Below are 23,695 nucleotides of genomic sequence, written 5' to 3' on the forward strand. Positions count from 1 at the left end.
AGTGGGGCATTGAACCCCCTCAGACCCAAGGGCTGCTCATACCACTGATGTCCAACAAGGCCATTCTCTGTCACCTATGTGTCCAGAGCCTTGGGTCCCTCCCTGTGTACTCTTTGATTGATGGTCCAGTCCCTGGGAACTCCAGGGCATCTGGCCTGTTGACACTGTTGCAACCCTCATGGGGTTGCAAATGCCCTCAGCTCCCTAACTTGTTTGCTATTGTGGATAGCTGGTCCCAATCCCCTGGAGATTTCGTGAAGGTGGTAACCTCTGGCCCTAACATATACGATTCTTTTAGCAAACAATCCCATGTTCATGTTGTCTGAAGCCATTGCAATATGTAAGTGTTGCCTGAAGCTGGCTGTCAGTGAGATGTGAGAATATGTGCTCTTGAGTAATTGGAGTGTCAGTTGTGGATGTTTGGACAGAGCAAATTTCCAAGAAGATGTATTAACATTGAAACAGATTACTTAACAAGAATACAATCTCATCTACAGGACTTATGCCTTACACTCAGCATCTGTGCTTACAATATGATTGTCTCTAGTACAGAAGCTATGCCATACCTGTTCCTGCTCTCCACTCAGAGTCATTCAGTTATTTCTTCAAACCTAATATGTATATGGTTCTGTTTGAAATGTTAAGTTTTTATAAAGCCAATAATGTAGTAACAAAAACATCAGAAGCCTTGTATCAAAAAGCAGAGGTTGTGGAGGTGAGGCAGTAGTTAAGAACACTTGCTTCTCTTTCAGAGGACCATGGTATAGTTCCCATAACCCATATAGTGGCTCACAACTGTTGGACATAATTTAGTGGCCATCAGTCACATAGGGCCACACCCCAGGCCCCTAGTTTTCTGGCTGGACTCCATCCCCACAGTCACCTGGCTATAGCCAGGTTTGCCCCGCCCCACAGTTACCTGGCCAGGCAGGTAGCCTGGCCCACTATAAAAGGGGTTACATGACCCCTCCTCTCTCTCTAGTGCCTCTCTCTTGCCCTTCTCTCTGGTCCTCTTTTCTTGTCTCTTGTCCCTTGTTCCCCTCGCTCTCCATTCTCTTTCCACATGTCCATGGCTGGCTCTAACCTCTCTATCTTTTCTTTCCCTCTTTACTTTTCTATATCTTTTCTTTACCCTTATTTTTCTATAATAAAGCTTTAAAATTATGGATTGTCCCTTCTTATCTAAACTGTCCATGTTGGAGCAATAGAACAGGCCCCACAGTGTCTCCAGCCACCAGACCAAGAACTCCCCCGCCCATCCAGTCCTCCTCCACAGGTACACTGGCCTGTTCCACAGGCCTATACACAACAACTTGTAATTTTATTTCCAGAAAATATTATGCTCATTCCCAGCCTCTGCAGACACTCTACAAACATGGGGTACATACATGTAATCAGGAAAGTCATATACATAAAAGAAGCAAATGCATCCTTCTTTAAAAGAAGCAGCAGCAAAAGAACAGATAAATGAACAACATAGACATGTTCACTACCAGTTGCATAACAAAAAATTAAAATTCCTAAAAGTATTGTCGAGGACATGGAGAAATCTCATTTTGCACACAGGGTTAGGAAAGGTCTCTATATAAGATGCATCTGCGCAGACTATGGTGAGGGAAGAAGATCGCACAGACACCACACAGAAGGCATTCCAGATGGAACACTTGACACCTCAGTCACCATTAGGCCTTTGGCCAGTGCTGTTATTGAGCACAGAAGTAGCAGGAAATTATCATAAGAGAAATGTCATAAACCTGCTTACATTTTCAGGAAATGATTAGACCATTTGATGGAGAATTTAGACTGTAATGAAAAGAACAGAATCAAGAAAAGCATTAGGGGGTAATTTAATACTCTACATTGATATATAGGTGTATATATGATCTAAAGGTTTTAGTGCAATGCAAGTGGTTGTTTATATGTATGTACATTATGAGTATTATATGTCAATGTATAAATGTATTTTTCATGTGTATTGACTGTATGCACATGTTTGTATCTTTAATGTGTTATATATGTGCACTAATTCAAACTATATGTTGAATAAATTGAGAATTCTTCCATGCTGATTCCTTAAAAGCAGTCGGTTTTGTCCTTCTTTGCAGCAAAATGTGCTCAATATCACTAAATTTAGTGTTTAATCCCAAGGGACTATAAGAGATAAAACTATTTGTGCTAGTATTTACTATGAGTAAATGCTATAGACATGGTACTATCTTTTAAGTTCCAATAAGTTTCACCTTTTTTTTCTTTAAAATAGCATTTTATGGATGTTATAAAGCAGCAATTAGTTCACAGTGTTAATGAAAATGACCACAGAGTAGATATCTAGGCACTGTGACCATATTATCTACTGCAACTCTTTGTCTCAAGTATTGTTGGACTGGTGACACACAAATATATTCCCATGAAACTTAAAATGAACACTAAAGTTTGGATTTATGAAATTTCTTCCCATCTCTAGAACATACTAAGTTGCATAAATTCTTTTTAAGCTTTTGTTGACCACTTAATGAAAAAGAATTCTCAACACATACTTAATACAAAAACAAGAGGACACAGGCTGGATGTCACCCACACACTGTGGTTTGCAGACTCCTAGCTTTAAATAATTAAAGCCTTCATCTGTGTTTCATTGATTTACTCTAACTCTCATTTTATACATCTTCATTGGCTGGTCTTTATCTTTTATGAAATGGAAGTGCATTGTCAAGGACCTCCTCCTCGCAGACTCATACTTCCAAAAATGACTAGAACAAAGCCTCTTCCTCTTCCCAGTATAGCCCTTTTCAAGGTCCAATCAAACCTTTGGACTTTTCTCCGTGTGCTTGGAACTCCCTCCCAATGTGCTCTTCTAGTGTCTGCTCTTCTGTCAGCAGCTAATTTTCTAATTATTTATAGCAAAATGAACACAAGGTGAACAATGAATGTGAACTGCTTATAGGATTGTTAAGAAAAAATAAAGCATAAATTTGACTGGTGGGCATTGTGTGTTTATTTTATTGCTTCTTTTTATGAAATATCTAGTTTGATGAATACCTAGTCAGTTACCATATGTTATGGTATATTAAAGATCAGATAATATTTATTTCCTGTGATTATCAGTGCTTACTTAGTAGGTCCAACTACACATGATACATTTCCTTAGAACTTAATTGCTATAAACTGTATTATGTAGCTGTAACAATTGAAAAATCACATTTTATAATTTAAAAAGATTTTAAATTATAAAAGTAAGGAGAGATATTAAGTCAGCACTATAAATCCGCTTTTATCTCAGAAAAAAGCTAACCAGAAAATAAGTTATTAAATTAAAATTTTTCCCAAATGACTTTATTCAAAACATACTTCCTCCAAGTATCTCAACAGCATTCTAATTGTTTTGCTTATAAAATTCTGTTATATTGTGACTATTCAATTTGATAGACAAAAGTGCCATCTAAAATATTAAGGAAACATAAGAGAACTGAGAGTATTAGCAGTACCATATTTTGTAGATGAATAGTTTTTTATATATATATGTAAAAATTATATATACACAAATAAATATTATATATTTGTATAATTATATACATATATGTATATATGTAATTATAAAATTACATATGACTATATGTTTATAATATATCTTTATAGATAATATGTATAATTTAATATGTTAATATATGTTACAATTAAAACATTTTATATTATGTTATCATACATATTTATTATAGATTTTATTTATTATATGCATTATATAATATAGTATATATTATATATAAACACTATATAATATATATTTTTGTATATCATATACATATATTTCATATAGATATGTATATAAATATATACTATACATATATTATATATTATATATAAATATGTATGTAACATTTACTTATAAATACTTAATTCTGTTGATATTTAAGATTGTGTTTAGTGTTTAGAGTTTCTATTACTTTGACAAAACACCATGACCAAAACACAAGTTGGCGATTAATGGATTTATCTGTCTTATACTTCCATATTACTGTTCATTGTTGAAATAAGTCAGGACTGGAACTCTAAACAGAACAGTGTTCTGCAGGCAGGTATAGATGCAGAAGCCATGGAGAAGTTTTCCTTTTCCAGATTGCTTCACATTGCTAACCTACTTCCCTATAGTACCCAGTACCAGCAGCCCAGGGATGGCTGCACTCACTATGGGATGGGAACTCCCCCATTCATTACTCTTTGAGAAAATAACCTACAGCTACATCTCAAGGCACCATTTCCTCACATGAGGCTCTCTCCTCTCTGGTGACTCTAGGTTGTATCAAGTTGACATGAACAACTAGCCAATTACACATCACTCTTGAGGAGTCCACAGTTCTGTTTTCCACAACCCAAATCAGAGGGTAGCTCACCACTGTCTGTAAGTCTACTGGCCTCTGTGGGACTTCTCAATCAGCAGGATCCCTCTAAATATTTAAAACTATTGTGTTTATTCCTATCAAATTGACATTGCATAACTTTCAGCCACAAGAATTCCCTGAAGTATTACAGACAAATGTAAGTATATTGATATTCAAAAATGACAAGAAATGAAATTCAAATGAACTACCCAAGTAAGGGAGATAATAGTTAAGTTTCTATACATACTCTGTTTTGTATAATTTACCCAAACCTCAAATTAAGTTCCATGAAGTTGATATAATTGTGGTTTTTCAATGCAAAATAATATAATGTGTAAAAACTGTATTTAACTGAACCAACTTAGAAAATTTCCTTTTCTACCTCCCAGGCTCTGGGCTGAATGATGGGCAGTGGCATGAGGTTCGCTTCCTGGCCAAGGAAAACTTCGCAGTCCTCACCATTGATGGAGATGAAGCATCAGCAGTTCGAACCAATAGTCCTCTTCAAGTGAAGACTGGCGAGAAATACTTCTTTGGAGGTAGGAATACAAAGATTTAGATTACCCAACACTTAAAAAAAAGAAGTTTTCCAAAAGTTTATTAAGTACTTGTATTTAACCCGAGGATCCCAGTAGGTCTTAGGATAAAAGAAGCAAAGTACACTGCATTAAAAAGTTAAAGAAATTGCTGGTCACAATAATGATATTAATGTGTTAATGCTTTGTCCTTTGATTCAAATCTTTAAAACATAAATCATGAGAGTCTGCTTGATTTCCACTATCTGCTAGGATCAGTGACTTTAACTGTAGATTGGATACTTTTTATATAGAAAGTTCACCCAAACATGAATCAATACTCAAATGTCTGTCTATATAAATATATATTCCTATCCTGCCATGTGCATCTTGTTTCCTGATATTGTTAGAGTAACTCTACCTGAGATCACTTGTCTGCCTAATTTCCTGCAATATTTCCCTAATCCTAGAGAACTTCTTAAAATGTGACAAATTGAAAATAAAAATCATGAATGAATTAGTAATCCTTGTAAGATGAAAAAGATAGATATTTTATTTTAAATTTTCTGAAAATAGAAATACATATCCTGGCAGCTGCTGGTTCCTGAATATGAGACCACATGCTTCCTGTGAAGGGAGTTTTGGGGAAAGGATAACTTTGAGAAATAAACCCTCAGTTTTTTCTGAGTCATTAAAACATAATAATTGTTGAGTATTCACAGTATATGTTTTAAAGATTCTCACTGAATATGTGATGAGTCAATGAAAGTGAGACAAGATGTCTTCTGACATCTTGAAGGAATGGGAATGATTAACATAAACAAAAGCCATTCATTCATAAATTCATTTCCCTACAAGTGCATTTTGAACATGGCTTTAAGCTAAGAGTTCCCACAGTTGTCATAGTAAATGGATTCCAGTTGTCAGAGCCTTTGACAGTTTCTTGTATGGAATGTCATTGATCATAGATGAGGTCAGCCAAAGGCCTATAGCAGTGTCTATCCATCTCAATCCAGGGGATAGACAAACTGTTGGAGCCTCACATCTATGGTATAGATTACAGGATGTGGTGTGCTCTACTTTATTGCTTTATAGATCTGAGTTTTCAAAACCTGTCAGGAGGATCTTGAGTTCCTCTTGAGTCTTTGTTCTGCCTGCAAGATATGTGGCCAGCATAGGATCATGATTTTTAATTGTATTCTCAGCAACTGAGTCCTCCCAATGAAAAAAAATTGCAACTCCAAATCTCAGGCATAACTGCTAGAATTTAAATAAATAGATGAGGTACTGAGACACTGAAAAACTATGAGCTACATAAACTGCGGGTAATTCTGGGACATATGCTCTCAAGAACAGGACGCAGATGAACCTGAACTAACGCCTGCCATGCCCACCTTGAGATCCTTCTAGGAGAAAGCAGCTGCTGGAAGGAGGAGAGAAGGAAGGATAAAAATTAATGGTGCTCCTGATCTCTGAAAGTCCTAAGTACAGGCTTGCCATAAGATTACCCCCGGCCATGTAGCATCATCCTGACTTTTTATAATAGGGTGTATTCCCATATTTCTGGGCCTGCACACTAGAATTTCAAGGAATGGTCAAGTGCATGATCGTGAATGTGCTTCGCCTCCTTTATGTCTGAGAATAGGCAAACCACAAAGGAAAGTAATCATCTTCAGTAAAAGGGGTCACAGGTGACTTAACTGTTATCTCTAGCTCTCAACTGGAAGTCCTTAACACTTCATTAATTTTAATAATTGAGATATTAAAAAGGAGCAATTATTTATTTATCAACCAATTACTTGATAATAGGATTTTAGATAACCATAGGCCATGGCCCATGGTTATATGGGTACAGCTTTAAATTTCTAGCATTACTTAGACTGTTATTTTAATTTCTCTTCTAGTTTTGTTTGAAAGGAAACACCTATGGTAAGAAAATTCCTTTGGCTCATATAAAAGAAAAGTGCATAGACTGGACATGCCACTCACGAGAAGGTGCTTGATGGAAGATGCAATATGACAGGAGAACTTGCCTGACATTATTTTATTTTATTCATTTAATTTTACTATACAGTTTACATACCACTCCCTGCCTGCCTGCCTGCCTCCTGATCACCCCCTCAATCCATCTTCCATTCCCTTCCCCTTCTCCTCTGAGCCGGTGGAGTCCCTGCTGGGTATCCTCTCTCTACCCTGGCCCTTCAAGTCTCTGTGAGGCTAGGCTCTACCCCTACCACTGAGGTCGAACAGGACAGCCCAGCTAGTAGAACATATCCCTCGTACCTGGCATGACTGTTTTAGGACTGGTCCTAGTGAGATTGACTGGAGGAGGAGCCATCCATTTCTAGTTTCTAATCTAGATGCACCAGCACACACATGTCCAGACCCTGCCACCTAAGTAGTTGGGGCACATCAAGTGAGTGGCTTTAACCGTCCATATTTATTTCTTGAAGTTTTATTTCTAAAGACCAGAAGCCAAGATCAAAAGACTGCTAGGTGTTGTATGTTGAAGACTGTCTTCCTGACTTTCAGACTGTTGTTTTCTTATTGAGTCTTCACTGCTGTATAGTATGGAGGAATGGCTAGAAGGTAGTTGCAAGAACACAAGACTTTCCATGTCTGATCTAGTGAAGAAGCTAATCTATTTGTGAGGATTCTACCATCTTGATCTAATTACCTCCCAGGTACCCTTAACCTGTATATATCATGGCGGTGGTGGGAGTAAGTTTTCCATATAAAAATTCAAACAAGGGTACATAGGTAGTTTGCAACCGTAGCTTTTTAGTCATTGTAGAAATATACCAGAAGTTAAGTAACTAACTAGATAGGCATACAAATTTGCACAAATACAAAGTATTTTTCTATTGGAGTTATTTAGGATTGTCCTAGGTCCTAAGCTCCTTACTCACTCATGAAATAACTCCAGCTGTTCTGAGTACATCTTAATTCTAAAAGTTTCTCATGGACCTTACATGTTCCATATATTTTATGTCAAGTTTCTGGACAGAGTCTCAGAAACCCCTGGGTTTACTGGTCCATTGCACAATATTTGAAGAACCAGATAGAATCTGGCTTAGATCACATATTTTTAGGTCTCTGAAGTTTATTTTCTAGCTCCTTTTTGCTTCACTCTAAAATCACAAGAGCAAGAAGTATTTTATCTAATAATATGTTTCAGTGATCTGAAAATGGAAATCTTGGTAAAGGAGTTTATGGTTTGTATTAGATTCATAGGGCTGCTATAACAAGATGCCACAAACTCAGTGGCCTCAAGCTGCAGTCACTTATTCTCAGTTTTAGATACAGGTAATTTGGAACCAGGGCATGAAATGTCAGAATGTCCTTAGGGTCCACAGGATGTAGGAAAGTGGGTCTTTGCTTCCAATAGCCACTGTCAGGTTTCAACAGTTGTTGGGATTCCTTCTGCCATTGACAGAAACCTTCATTTTGTGTTCTATCTTGAATCCTCTAAGTATCTGGGTACATATTTTCTTTTGATAAGGACACCAGGCACAGGCTTAAAGTCTACCTTAGTCATTTTTTTTTACCTCATTATCTCCTGGATATGTCTGTGAAAACACTCTTTCCAAATTAAGCCATATGCCCAGGTATAGCTTAGAACATCTGCACATCTTTTAGAACAACACAGATATCTTATAATAATCTATAGGTTAGTCATGTAAATCCCTCTGTGTTATTTACACCTTTCTTTACTATGATCAGAAAAGACAAAGCTGAAGGAGGAGAGCTCCATTCCTACTCATAATCTGAAGACAGTCCCCAAAGGCAACGCTACTACAGTAGTGCTGTAGAGACCCAAGCATATGACAGCTGTTTGTTTACAAACAACAACAAAACAGAGAGAAAACAGTAAATATGGTTGGGCTGTTAATCACAAAACCTGCATATTAGGATTCTACTTGTTGCAGCAGGGACTCAAATGTTTCTCAGCTTCCTAAAACAGTACCACTAGCGAGGATCTAAACATTCAAACACATAAACCTGAAAGAGAAGAAGAAAGAATATATGTATCTAAGATTGTGTCAGCAAACAATGGGAATAAAGCCAAGCTGTAGAAATGGGTGGGATCCTGCCTTTATTGCTTTCTAAGTTTTCTAAACTGGAATTTAAATTTTGACATTGACTTTTGCAGTAGTAAGGAACTAGTATTAGCAAAGGAATTAATATATTGGAGACCTTTATTGTAGATAAGAATATTGATTAGAATAAACAACACTGATAAAAGAATGCCCCCTAAAACCTGTCTCATACTTTGTTGTTAGCACTTTGCCCAAAATAATGCATTGGGATGCTTAGTTTTCATTGTCAACTTGACCTAGTATCACTTAGGAAGAAGGTAAATGGGAAATGCTCTTCATTGAATTGGCCTATGGTCACTTCTGTGGGGGATTATCTAAAGTAAGTTTGTTGATGTGGGAAGACCCAGCCCACTGTGAGCAGCACCATTCTCTATGCAGGGAATCCTGAACTGCATAAGAACTGAGAAATCAAGATGACCAGAAGCAAGAAAACAACCATTTAACCACTTATTTCTCTGTGTCTGTGGCTATAATGTGACTAGATTTGTGAAATTTCTGCATTAACTTCACTATGACAATGAACTATTACCTAGAACTGTAAGTTGAAGTAAATCTCCAATTCTCCTCTGAGTGGCTTTTTCAGGGTATTTTATCACAGAAACAGAAATTAAGCTAGGATACACATAATTGCAAATAAATTAGGGTTGAAAGATGGTTCAATGGATAATGCACTTAACTTATGACCATGAGGACCAGAGACTACATCTTCAGAACCCATGTAAAAGTCTAGTAACCATGAAGGCTGACTTATAATTTCATCAATGCTCAGATGGTAGACATCCCAAAGCAAGTTGGTTTTTCAAATTAGTCAAATGAGAAATTTTGTCTCTATAAAATAAGATAGTGTTTGAGCAAGACTGCCAGCATCAACCTCTGACATACCACATGTGCATATATACATATACATATGCAATGCACACATATATGCACAAAAACATGAAAACATGCATGCACAGCACAAAACTGAGACACATGTAAAAAGAGAGTAAATTGACTCATCCTGATATTATATTACATGTTTATATCTGTATAATATTCATCAATTACCATGTATAACAAGAATGAATGCTTCATGAAACTCCCTTGAAACATGTACCATGGGGCTATGATATATAGACACCTTATTAGCACCAAGAAATTTCCCACATTTATCAGGAAATTGCTAGGCAAGATTGCAGGGTTATATTTGAAAGGTTCTCTTAGGAAATACCTTCAAAACAAATATAGAGACTGTCCTGAGAATTTAAGTCCTTAAGCTGGATCGATATTTCATTTTCTCTTTGCTGGTTGCAATAATACTCAATAGATTTAACTTTTTCTAAGTCTGCATTTCCAAACCTTTAGAATTTGCTTCCAAATAAGCTTTGATTTTAACTCTTCTATTAAAAAACTGAGATCTACTTTTGTTCATTTATTGCTAGAGGGTTTACAGTTTTGGGTATAGCTAAGAGCCTACAGATGATGCTTGAAACATCACATGATTGAAGAGATGACAGTATCTTTGTGCTCATACAATTGAGGTTGCACCCACCACTAATGATTCCATGTGGTCTACATTATAGGGTTATCATTTTGCATCAAATCTGTAATTGTCTTACTAATGGATATCTATTCTAACCTCCATAAGCAAGAACCTTTGCTCGTGCTCTGAAGGGATTTCACCTGATTAGACATGGTATCCTTTTCATAAAGCCAATGGATCATAGACCCTGAGTACTCTGGCATTTTGGAACGTTTTTCAAAGTCACACCCTGGTTACTGTATTGCATTCTAGGTTTCCCACTGAGGCCTCTTCAGACTGATACCCAAAACTATCATCATAAGGTATTTTTTCATACGCAAAAAGGACTTAAGGCATCAAATAATATGATCGAATGTCCTGAGTAATCTAAAGCTAAATGAATTGCAATGTACATTTTCAGATTATAATTTCCATGTCTTCTACTTCCTCATCTTTCCATTTTATTATTTTATATATTTTGTTGCTTCTCTCTCCCTTTATTGTGTTTATTTAATATAAATATGTATTAAAATACTTACATAGAACTAGTCCATCAGATTATTATCCCATAACCTTAATTTTTTCTTGTCTCACACAATGAATTTTCAACACATTTCCAAGCAGAACAACATTTCATTTGATTTGTATGTGTGTCTGTGTATGTGTGTCTGTGTGTGTGTGTTTGTGTGTCACTAAGAGTTTCTGTTTAGTTTTAGACATCATTTTGCTAATGCATTTGCGTCTTGTTATATAACTCATTTCTAGTTTACTCTTTTACATAGTTTTTAATGAGTTTTCTACTCCTGGAGACTTTACCAGTCTACCCCCCCAGGGCCTTTTTGAGCATCTACTTTATGCCCCAGGCCTTATCCTAGTCCAACTTCCCAGACTCCTTTCATTCTACTCTGCTTTGCCACATAACTTCATCAATCCAGGAAATTCTAATTGCATCTTTCCATTCACTTGCTTTCTCAGTGTCTTGTCTATTGTTGGAATCATCCTATGTGACTCAAGTGCTCCCAGTATCTGAGAGATAAGAGTTTCTAACAATGCATTTATCCATTGGATAGATTAACATTCCTCTGGACATATTTAATAATGACATGTACAAGAGATACAGTACTTCTTGTCTCCAGTCACAACCCCCAGATGAACCAAGTGCAATTGTGCAGGTAAAGAGGGGCTTGTGGCATTTCTTTGTTAGAATGGGGGTACTCTGAGATTGTTCATTGTCTTGGAGATATAAACAACTCTTTGTTGTTTGAAAGCTAAACATACAAACAATAAAACTGGACTCTACATGTTGTATTTATGTGCAAATATAACTGCTTATATATAGAACAATCAAAAAAAGCCCTGAAATTATACATATAATGTATGCATATAAATGGACTCAACAGGTTGTATTTATATAATTGTGCATATATGATTGTTTACATATAAAAAAATCAAAGAAAAGGAGACTGGGTAAACATGGAAGTGTTCAAAAGAGGGAACATGAGAAGGTCTGGAGAGAGAAAATGGAAAGAAGAAATTATACAATTATATTTTAATTAAAAATATATTTAAAGAAACAAAATTTTCTTGCAAAGAATAAAAATAAATAAATTTACATTTAGCATTATCCACATTCATGTACATCTTAAGGAACGTTTAACTATACAGAGAAACTACTTGCTTATGAAAATTCTTGAATCGATATTTATTAATCTATGCAAATTGTTTCCTCACTTAAAAAAACCACATATGTCAATATTGAAATACTTAAATACTCTAACTCATACTGATATAATATTATAATATGCCTCTTTTTGAAAGTTTTTGGTTAAATATTATATATATGTGTGTGTGTGTGTGTGTGTGTGTGTGTGTATTTCAAACCCTCTCCCTGCCTTATTGGGACAAGGAAAGAAAGATATTCTTTTTTTCCCCCAATCCGATTTTAAATGTACTTTTGATTATTAATTTATTTGTTGTTGATGCCATTGTTGCTTCTCATTTTTTATTGTGTGCATAAATAAAATGGCAGAGAAGAGGGCAAAAGATGAAAACCCAAATTGAATATGTTAACTTCAATTGTCATGTTTCTGCTTGGAGATGGGAGAGTATTATTCAGTACCTAGTCTAAGGTTCACTAGACTTTTTTCTTTATAGCTCTCAGAAGTATAATCTGATTAGCCATGTGACCTGGCCTAATTTTACTCACAGTTATTGGAATAATATACATACTTTGCCCTTTTCTGGCTTTTTCTACCATCTTGCATCAGGAATATTAACATGTGTGACAAACTTATTTGTAGGCTTCAAGGAAAAGAATCAATGAATTACAAAAGCTTTCAAGAATTAGTTTGACCCTGACTTCTGGGAATGTTGGCAATTGTTTTCTTCATATATATGTTTAGCTCCTGAAAAATCACTAGCCCAAAAGAACACAGCATTCTCAGTCTGGAATTAATATAGAAAATCATAATGACATCTGAGTTAAATGTTCTTTTTTGCATACAATCTTTTAGAAAAGGTTTTCTGTAATTAAATGCCTCTGAAGTAGGAAAGCAAAACAAAACTGGCCAAATTTGAAAACTCTGATTACTGATATGTTTGGTTCAGATGTCACATATGTTATGTTGGAGAATATAATTATTTCAGCTTTATGTATCATCCTGTATACCTGATGCTAAAATGTTCCCTACTCTATCACTAAAGGAACTATATTGTTTACTTTTCTATACAAATAACTACCGTTTAAGAATCTTCAGTTGTACTTATGAACACATGCTAAGGGAAACTGTATTCAGCTCCATCATGATGGAGATAGACCAAACCAGGATTTGTAGTGAGAAAGGGGCTGTGTTCGTTGTAAAATATACAGTGTCAATTAAATGAGGGATTTACAGGGAGGGTGATACAGACTGTATATCAGCAGATAAAAAAGTATTGAGAGGATTAAGCAGATGCTGAATAAAGAGATCTAACAGAAGTCTTTCTCAAGATCAGCCAGGGTAGCTAGATACCATCTGAGAGATAGAGGCTAGAAAGTGGGGTACTGATTAGATAAGGGGTGATCTAATGTTCAAGAAAGGGTGATCTGGCTGCAGTGACACGGCAAGATTCTTGGCTGAAACTGGGTCTAACGGAGAAACACACAAATTAGCCAAGAAAGTTCAAAGCCTGACAAAAATGATATTAACCAATCTTTAACAGAAGTCTCTCAAGGAATAATAGGATTCATTAATACAGAATTCGATAAATAAAGACAAGTACAGAAAACCAAACAACCCTATTAAAAAATGGGGTACAGAGTTAAACCAAGAATTCTCACCTGAAGAACTTCGGATGGCGGAGAAGCATCTTAAAAAATGCTCAACTTCATTAGTCATTAGGGAAATGCAAATCAAAACAACCCTGAGATTTCATCTTACACCAGTCAGAATGGCTAAGATTAAAATTCAGGAGACAGCAGGTGTTGGAGAGGGTGTAGAGAAAAAGGAACACTCCTCCACTGCTGGTGGGGTTGCAGATTGGTACAATCACTCTGGAAATCAGTCTGGCTGTTCCTCAGAAAACTGGGCACCTCACTTCCAGAAGATCCTGCTATACCACTCCTGGGCATATACCCAGAGGATTCCCCACCATGTAATAAGGATACATGCTCTACTATGTTCATAGCAGCCCTATTTATAATTGCCAGATGCTGGAAAGAACCCAGGTATCCCTCAACAGAAGAGTGGATGCAAAAAAAGTGGTATATCTACACAATGGAGTACTATTCAGCCATTAGAAACAATGAATTCATGAAATTCTTAGGCAAATGGATGGAGCTAGAAAACATCATACTAAGTGAGGTAACCCAGACTCAAAAGGTGACTCATGGTATTCACTCACTAATAAGTGGATATTAACCTAGAAAACTGGAATACCCAAAACATAATCCACCCATCAAATGAGGTACAAGAAGAAAGGAGGAGTGGCCCCTTGTTCTGGAAAGACTCAGTGAAGCAGTATAGGGCAAAACCAGAACGGGGAAGTGGGAAGGGGTGGGTGGGAGGACAGGGGGAGAGAAGGGGGCTTATGGGACTTTTGGGGAGTGGGGGGCTAAAAAAGGGAAATCATTTGAAATGTAAATAAAAAATATATCGAATAAAAAAAAGAAAAAAAAAGAAAAAAAGAAAAAAAAGACAAGTACAACTCAAGAAAAATGAGTAAGTGTGGGTAGGGCTAGCATGGGAAGTAGAGAAGGGCAAGGGATAGACTGGGTCTGAAGCCCAAGGGAAGAGCACAGTTCTGACTCTGACTGGGCAGTTGGTCATAACATCTCTTAGGCTCTGGGACTAGGCAAAGATGGCCAGGCTATGTTCCACTTCTTGCTGTGTTTAGTATTGCATTAAGGGGCAGTCAGGGCTTATCAGATTATCATAACCACATCAGGTGAGCAACCTATTTTACAGCAGCTAGGCCATTTCTGGCTCTGAGGTAGCATGGGATAAATGCCCAGTCCCCTAACTTTGGTTGTCACAACAATTTGTTAACATCCCAAAACCAGAAAAGTAAAGGGAAGTTTTAGAAAATTCTCTCTTTCATATCATTACAAACCAAGAGAGAGGTCTATGTTTCTGTTCATGTCCTTCATTTTTAATAAAGTTGCCATTTCTGTTTACATTCATAATTTTCCATAATGAATTCAAAAGAGAAGATGAACTTTGAGTTATTTTGTTTTAATTTTTGCTCAAGATTCAAGTAACACTATTTTAGCAAGCACAGAAACAAAGCCAAATTAGGACCCAGGGCTTGCTATTGTGATCATTCATTACTGGCTTATATATACAAATTTTTGTCTTTTGCATTAGGTGGCAAGATGTTTCCAGTTATATGATATTGTAGCACTACTTTATCACTGCTCTTTAAAAAGGTCCATAGGTAATATAAGTAAGGAAGCAAATAAAGTAGTTTTGAGCATCCAATGCTGACCATAAGATTACATAACCTAAAATAAATTTCCTATAAAAACAAACTGAATCAGAATGTTGGAACTTCCAAGTAAGTCTCTCTGGACTCAGGACTGCAGGATCTCAGGATCACTTTAGTCTCTCTTGGATTCTCACAGTTAATGACAAAATGCACACAGCACTGTTTCTCCAGTAAGAACCCAAGAACTCACCCTATCTGTCATCACAGAGATTTTCATTGGCAGCAGACATGACATCTGCTTCTTCATAGCTTTCTAATGTCAAGCAATATTGAGGTGGAGAATATGAAAGAAAATGTTGCCTGTCTACAGAAGACCAGGTGACACTATCACCAGGAGAAACAAGACACTTGAGAAAAATCCGTGATCAAACATTATCTTTTGAAATATTCGGACTTCTTTCTGTTATCTGTTGAATGATAACTGATGAGATTCTGCAGTGCACTAAGTACACATGGCTTTCCGGTTTAGTCTTTCAAAGAAAAGCACATTTAAAGAGCAGAAAATACATGTAAATGGGAGAATGGATCCTGGAAAACTTGTAGTTAATATTTTATATGGGGAGATGTTCGCTGAAAGATCAAAGAGAAGAGACATTTAAGAAGAATAGAGGGTAGAAATGTGAGCCTTTCAGCTGACAGAAGAAGTGTGGCTATACCTGCTATGTACAAGCTTAGGGGAAATTGAAATAATTCCACTATTTGTGGAGCCCTGCAAGAGTTTATACCAAACCCACAGGTAGAGATTTTTGTGTATTTGCTAAGATAATTCATGCTTTAGCACAAGCCCTCGTGTTTTATCTTACACAAGAATCTTTTAGAATGCTTTAAAAAATAGTTCTGGCTGTATTTCATTTGGAAAAAAACTACTTGAAACATTTTATATAAAAAGTAACGCTAGTCTAAAATAGTATAGGAATCCTTCTTTAGAAAAACTTTGTAAATTTTATTTTTTAAACATTAAATAAAAAAATTTTCCCATGGTTGTAGTCTAGAAACTAGGTAAGTGACTGGGAAAGGAAATACAGACCTTTTTAAAAGATCACTCTTAACATACAAAGAACAGGTTAAAAATCATCTTGGCAAGCATTTTGAAGTATCATAAAAGCTTCTGATATAATACTTATGCTTAAATGTGTGTTTTGTCCTTTAGAGTGTCAATAAGTTGTATAATGAAAGTTGGTTTTCTCCAGGGCGTTGTCGTTTTCTCATTCTGATTGAGTGACATAGTTCCATTCTGGCAGAGATGTCTAAAAATTCAATATGCCAAATGGGCTTAATAAAAGAATTCCTGGGGACTGGGAGGGTATCTTAGTGAGTATAATGCTGGATATGAAGTGTGAAGACCTAAGTTTGATATCCAAAAACCCAGGTAAAGCTGGACACAGTAGTGTACCACCTGGTATCTCAGTGTCCTTAGGGGAGAAATGAAGGGCTAATGGGCCAGTTATCAGCACCAAACATGAGACCCTATCTCAAACAAACTGGAAACCAAAGAGCAGACTGACACCGAGTTTGTTCTGGGACCTCAACACACATGCCTGTGCTCATGTACATGGACACAGCACTAAAGACACACACACACACACACACACACACATGCACACATGCACACATGCATGCACACAAGCATGGACACACATATTTAAACTGAGAACCTGAATTATCAGCCAATTATACCTCCTTAAGAAAGTGTTTTGTGTGTGTGTGTGTGTGTGTGTGTGTGTGTGTGTGTGTGTGTGTGTTTACATTCATGCATTTTAATGCTCCAAGAAACTGTTTTCTGGTAGTGTATCAAGTATGTATTGGTAAATTAAGTGTGGTCAATTTAAGTGTATCATTTCTTTCCTTTACATCTACATGTAAATAATGTTATATGTTGAAAGTCTTTAGTTATAATACCATGGCAATATCAACATTATCCTTGAAGATGGTCAGTAAAAAGGCAGTTAATGTTCTAGGATAATGTCTATTTGTATGTAACAGAAAACCAAGGTACTATAAATAGAGCTAACATTGCTTTTCAATGTGTCAAAAAACATGGAGTCTTATACAAGCTCCATCAGTTTTGTGCTCTCCAGAGGACAAGTACATTAATTTCAGTATTCTTTTTTAAAAAGTTTATTCAGAGATAACCAAACATAGAGGGTCATGTAGTCAGTATTTTGGACGTGTGTCATGTAATTTCTCCTACAACTCTGCTATGTTTAAAAAGAAATACCTATGAAAAATAAACAGACAAATGGTATGGTATTCTTTCAATAAAACTTTACTTAAATTTTTGTGTCAGTGATAGCCTAGGTCTAATCTACAAACTGCAAGTTAATAGAACTGGAGAATTTATTCTTATATTTAATCACTTTTGTATTCTGTTAATTCCTAATGGTGTGAGATACCCAGGTTTCCAAATCAGAGAGTTTACTGGTTTCTTCTTGCCTATTGCCCACCTTTTAATTTGATAGTAAGCCTCTTTGAAGTCCTAAGAAAGAATAATCTATGTTGAATGCTAATATCTTTAAGTTTATCATAGCCTTGGAAGCCTCCCACTGTCTGACAGATAAAGGTCTTGCTTCCTTCAATGGCCATCTACGGCAGCAATGTGATTACTGTAATTCCCTTCAGGATGCAGGTATGTCTTACCTGTTGTAATGAGGATTTAAGGATCTTAAAGTGGAGATTCTCCATCATCTTCTACTGTCATTAAAAAACAGACTAACCCTCCCATTTCACATCCCCACTATCTGTGCTGGTGGACTACCACATTCTAGCTGAATTCGTCACTATCTTAAAGACATTGCTGAATATAAGATTTAGCAAATAAACATATGCATTTACTTCTTTTTTTATTATATACATTCTTTATTTACATTTCAAATGTTGTCCCATTTCCTGGTCCCCCACCACCAAAAAGAAAATCCCCTAAAATATCCCCCTACTCCTGCTCACCAATCCACCTACTCCTGCTTCCCTGTTCTGGCATTCCCCTATACTGGGGCATCAAGCCTTCTAAAGACCAAGGGCCTCTCCTCCCTTTGATGTCCAACAAGGCCATCCTCTGCGGCATATGCAGCTGGAGCCATGTGTCCCTCCATGTGTACTCTCTGGTTGACGGTTTAGTCCCTGGGAGCTCTGAGGGGACTGGGTGGCTCATATTGCTGTTCCTCCTATGGCACTGCAAATGCCTTCAGCTCCTTGGGTCCTTTCTTTAGCTCCTCCATTGGGGACCCTGTGCTCAGTTCAACAGTTGGTTGAGAGTGTCCCCCTCTGTATTTGTCATGCACTGACAGAGCCACCCAGGTGACAGCTATATCAGACTCCTGTCAGCAAGCACTTGTTGGCATCCACAATAGTGTCTGCATTTACTTCTTACCATTATAGGTTCTATTCCCAATTCCTTTGCCTTCTGAAGAACAACAGTTGGCAATCTGACCAGATATTTCTTCCCAATGTAACACTGGTTAACCCTGTACAATCCTAGTAGGTAGATATGCCTACTACAGTGAATGTTATAAAAAAATTAACTATAATACCTACCAGGTATCAGGATAGACTGAAGAAACAAATTTATCACAGGAACTTCTTTTCCTGTTTGCTTCCAAAAAGGAAAATAAGCTTCACACTGTCCAAACTCTCTGTAGTGATTCATGGACAGTGAAAGCTATGCTTGCATGTCCTGCTCAGCAGAGCTCACCATTCATAATCCATCTTGTACTACCTACTGACAGCTAACACCCCAGATGACAAATCCAGAGAAGCAGAGGAACGGAACCAGTCCTTTCCTTTTAAGGCCACTCCGTAGACTTCTCAAGCAACAGTTAGAGACAAACACCTCACTGGCTGCAATTTCACAATGAGACTGCAAATAATGAACTACAAGAGCAGGTGAGAAACTATGAGTCATGCTAGGCATCTGCATCTACACAAGAGAAGGAGAGGAAATATTGGAGGGCAGTTATCAGCCTTGTACCAGGTCCTACATTGAATATTAAAAAATTGAATTGAGATTATCTTTGAGTTGGATTAGAGTCTGTATACCCAATTTCAGTTAATAAAGTGGCGTTCAATATTGTTTGGGTGCTTAGACAAATTTTGAAAACTGGTGTATAGATATTTGACCTGAGGATATGAAGTTGGGGGAACCCATTTAAGTTGGCACAAATCTTTTCCAAGTTTTCAATTATTCATCACCTAGCCTGAAGCTTTTCACAACAACTAATTGAGAGTAGCAAAGTAAAACAGGGTTTTTTTTAAAAGTGATAGAATATTCCCTAATCATGTATTTATATTTCTTAGTCATTTCTGATTACAAGTTCATTCTCTATGAAAGCCTAACTCAAAAGAGAAAGAGTAAATGATTATATCCCATATCACTAGGATCCTGTGAAATGAACGTCAGTGTTTAAGTAAGGATGAAATGGTTTTCTTTAGCTCAAAAGGTAAATGACTATACATATTTTTTAAAGTTTCCATTCAACAAAAATGAAAGGAAACAAAGAAACATGATTATGACTGCTTTCTCTGGGAAAGAGAAAGTTGTTAGATCAAGGAAAGCAGTTTGGGTCTTGTGATGTGTCTAGAGCTGTTTCACTGGGTAAACATCTTGTAATGTCCAAAGTAAGACATAGCCTCAACTGTGTTTATTTTAATATGGCATGCATCTACCCTACCTCTTCTTCCTCTGTATGTGTGTGTGCACTTTCACACACACACACACACACACACACACACACACACGAATTTAAAATTTAAGAACAAACAAAACTAGTAGCTCAAGCCTAAACATCTACAAAGCACTTTTGCTCTTCCTTAATAATTACCCACAGTGTTTCTTCAAACAAGTTTCTCTAAATCTTTCTAAACCTTATTTTTATGTTTTCAGCTTGCATTATCTCTTAGGAAGGTATTTTTACTGCTTTATTAGTTGTTATGAGAAAAATCCCTTAAACTATTTGTTTAATATTAAGCAGCACAGAGATTTTTTAAGTGCACTATTAATTTCCTATGTCACCAGAGAAGCTAAACAAAAACACTCTTCAGCAGTGTTTTTATTGAGAATAGTACAGATACAAGGCAGAGAAATACTGCACTAAAATTCTGTACACAACTGTAAATACTTCCAGGGAGGACAGCAGTCTTGAGGAATTTTTGAAACAGCAGTATCCCAGAGTGTTTTGGGAGAATTGAAGTTATTTCTGGTACTTAGAAAGAACATGCTACACTTAGGAGGCACACAATATTTATTTCACATTTCTGAATGTTGTGGGTTTCTATGCCAAATCTCCCTGTCAAGCTTAATCTTGGCAGGCCAGGTCTCCCATCTCACTTCTATGAAGAGGAGAAAGAAGTGATGAAAGGAACTTTGTGTTAGGGGAAGATCGTGAATAACAAAGAGCAGGCAAATGTTCTTTCACACTTACAAAGAACCTAGAAAGGAAGTATTCTGTGTTATTGCTATCTAAATGTTAGTTTGTTATAATTCAGCCAATGTAGAAAAGTTCTGCTGATAATAAAAAAAAAGGGTTCTCTAATATCATCTTCCAGCTGTATTATGTATTGAATCATAGATTCTGTGTCATTTTTTCTCTCATTTTGGTAAAATATACATAGAATCTCCATTCGAAGTGTTTCAAGAAAGCAGTACAATGGAATAAAGGGCATTATTTTTGTTGCTTTTGAACATCCCCACTGTGTTGACCTTCAGAACACTTTCAACATTACAAACTAAAGCCTTGAATGTTTGGAATGACAACGGCCTTCCCCAGCTCTGGTAATCTCCATCCGTCTGTATCTATGAACTTAGCAAGCATGGCCTTGTGTGCAAGTAAAATCACACACTATTTATTCTCTTTTGACTCACTTGCTTCACATCTCTGATTGCATTTAAGGTTGACTTTATGATGGGCTGTATTAGAATTTCACTGTAAAGCATCAAATGACATTCTATTGTGAGCACCATAGCTTTATTTTTTTTTTGAATCTCTGCTGATGAACATTTGGTATTCTGAACAGTACACATACAAATCATATATGACTTTATATGTTCTTTGTTTTGGTTCTTTGGGATATCTACACAGAAACAGGTTTGTAACCTTACCTTGTGATCTCATCAACCTTTTGATGAGTTGCCACATTGTTCCCTTCTGCAATGTATGAGGTTAGACCACAGGTCAGGTCGGTGCTAGGGCACTTCGCATCTACCTGCAGTATACAAGGGTTCCAATTTCTTCCATCTTTTTTATTTTAAAATAATATGTTAATGGGAATCAATCAGTTGTTTTCTTTTATAGACAGGTAAATTATGTTGATGTCAATGTGTCTTCTCTTCTTTTTGCATTCAACATAGTCCCTTTCCTGTCTGCAATGTGGCAGCATATTATTTATGTCTGCCTGCCTGTCTTGTGTACCACTATTTTTCACACACAAAGTTCATATTGAGCAGTTACATGCATGGATAAAAGAAGTAAATACCCTTAATGCTAAACCTAAGGAACTGAGTTTGATCCATGAGGCTTCTGTGGTAGAAAAGGAGAATTAACTCCCCCAAATTGTCCTCTGAACTCAGGACATGCACTGTGGGACAGATAGTGCATAGATAGATAGATAGATAGATAGATAGATAGATAGATAGATAGATGAGAGATAAATAAAGTGATAATGTTAAAGAATTGGAAAAATTTAAACAAGTAGTCATATAGGTGAATGTGTCATAAAATCAAGAACTAGTTAATAAATGTTCAGTTTGTGTTTTGACAGAATGAGAGACAGATTTATTCCCATTGTAAATTTATAGCAACATATATAGTATTGTGGCTAATGAATTTTTATTCATATTTGGGTTCCATGCTGTACCTTGGGTGGGGGTGTAGGTGGATATAGGTAGGCACATGTATGTGCAGGCACATTTGGAGACCCAAGGTTGACCCAAGGTTATCCCAAGATAAGGAAATCTTTCACCCACCTTATACCTTCAAACGGGATCTATTGTTGAACCCAGAGCTTACTGTTTTAGCTGGCTGGACTAGCCAGATTATTCCTACTGTTCCATGTTCCTACCTCCCATGCACTAATATTATGCCACACTCACCTAGTTTTCATCCTTAGACTGGGAACCCAGAGGCTAGTCCTTATGCTTGCATGTCAAGTGTTTTATCCACTGGTGACACAATCTTTTGCCTCATCAAAGCATTGCAGGTCAGGAAAAGTATGAGCTGGTCTGGTCTGTGTCTCTGCTCTCAGGCAGAGATTGTTTCTGACTGCTTACAAACAGGGAAAGGACAGAAACAGCAGACCACAAATTTGTATACACCTGACTCTAATCTCTAGAAAAATTGTAAAATTGATCTTTAACATATTATATATCAGCCCAGTGATAAATGGAACAATCAAGAATTTCATTATTCTATGGCTTTCCTGAACAATGTTCTAATTATAGAGAATTGGTAGCTGGCAAGAATGAGTGACAGTAACTGACAAGTGTTTTACTTCACCTCCCTTGCACACTGCACCACTACACCAGGCTGTCCTGTGCTGTGTGCTCCACACCCCCTTGCTCTCTAGCAGCAGGAAGGGTTGGAAAACTGAGAAGGAACCTCATGCTGATCTGATTTTCATCAGGGCTTTGGTAAAAAACTCCAACAGTGAACTCTGGAGTTAAACTCTGAAGCGCTAATTAATTTCCCCTAATTTTATTTTTTAATTCAGCATGCAAATTTGACCCCAAGTTAAGTAGACAAGAGACAGAGTGGAAAGGTGAAGAAGTCTGTGACTTTTTGTAAGGTAAGGGGCTGCCCTTGTTTCACCTGCCCTTCACTTTGGCACACAGGGAAAACAAAACAGTAACAGGGTGAGAAACCACTGTTCATTTTCCTGGAACTGATAGTTCACTGCTCCTCCCCCTCCTCCGTCTTATCCTCCTATCTCTTCCCCCATTCTTCTTTCTCTTTCATTCTACCCATTTCTAAACAGACACAAGCAGACTAGTGGAAGAAATGACATAAAGTAGGTAGCATATCTTTCAACACAAGCATGGATAGGAGAGTTACCTTTAAGTTGAACACAGGCAATTTGGAAGTCATAAGAAAAGTCTGTTTTTATGAAATCATAGTTAAAGTCACTAGTGAAGGCACTTTGCTAAGTACGAACCCTATGAGCAGGTAGTTGGAGCACTTGCAGTATAGGATGTACTCCTTGAGCCTGACCTACTAAATAGCCACTCACAGGGTGTAAGCAGGTGTGGGTCTC

General features: G+C 36.8%; 1 protein-coding gene across 1 annotated transcript in view; it reads left to right on the top strand.

Moving 5' to 3' along the window:
- The window catches only part of Cntnap2 (contactin associated protein 2), a 1,662,736-nt gene that overhangs the window by 566,711 nt on the left and 1,072,330 nt on the right, over positions 1 to 23,695 (top strand). The window contains exon 9 of the mRNA XM_052172851.1: positions 4,766 to 4,915. Within this exon, the coding sequence (XP_052028811.1) occupies positions 4,766 to 4,915 (150 nt within the window). The remainder of the gene's footprint in view (positions 1 to 4,765; positions 4,916 to 23,695) is intronic.

This window comes from Apodemus sylvaticus, chromosome 2 (assembly GCF_947179515.1).
Source record: "Apodemus sylvaticus chromosome 2, mApoSyl1.1, whole genome shotgun sequence".
Taxonomy (NCBI): Eukaryota; Metazoa; Chordata; class Mammalia; order Rodentia; family Muridae; genus Apodemus; species Apodemus sylvaticus.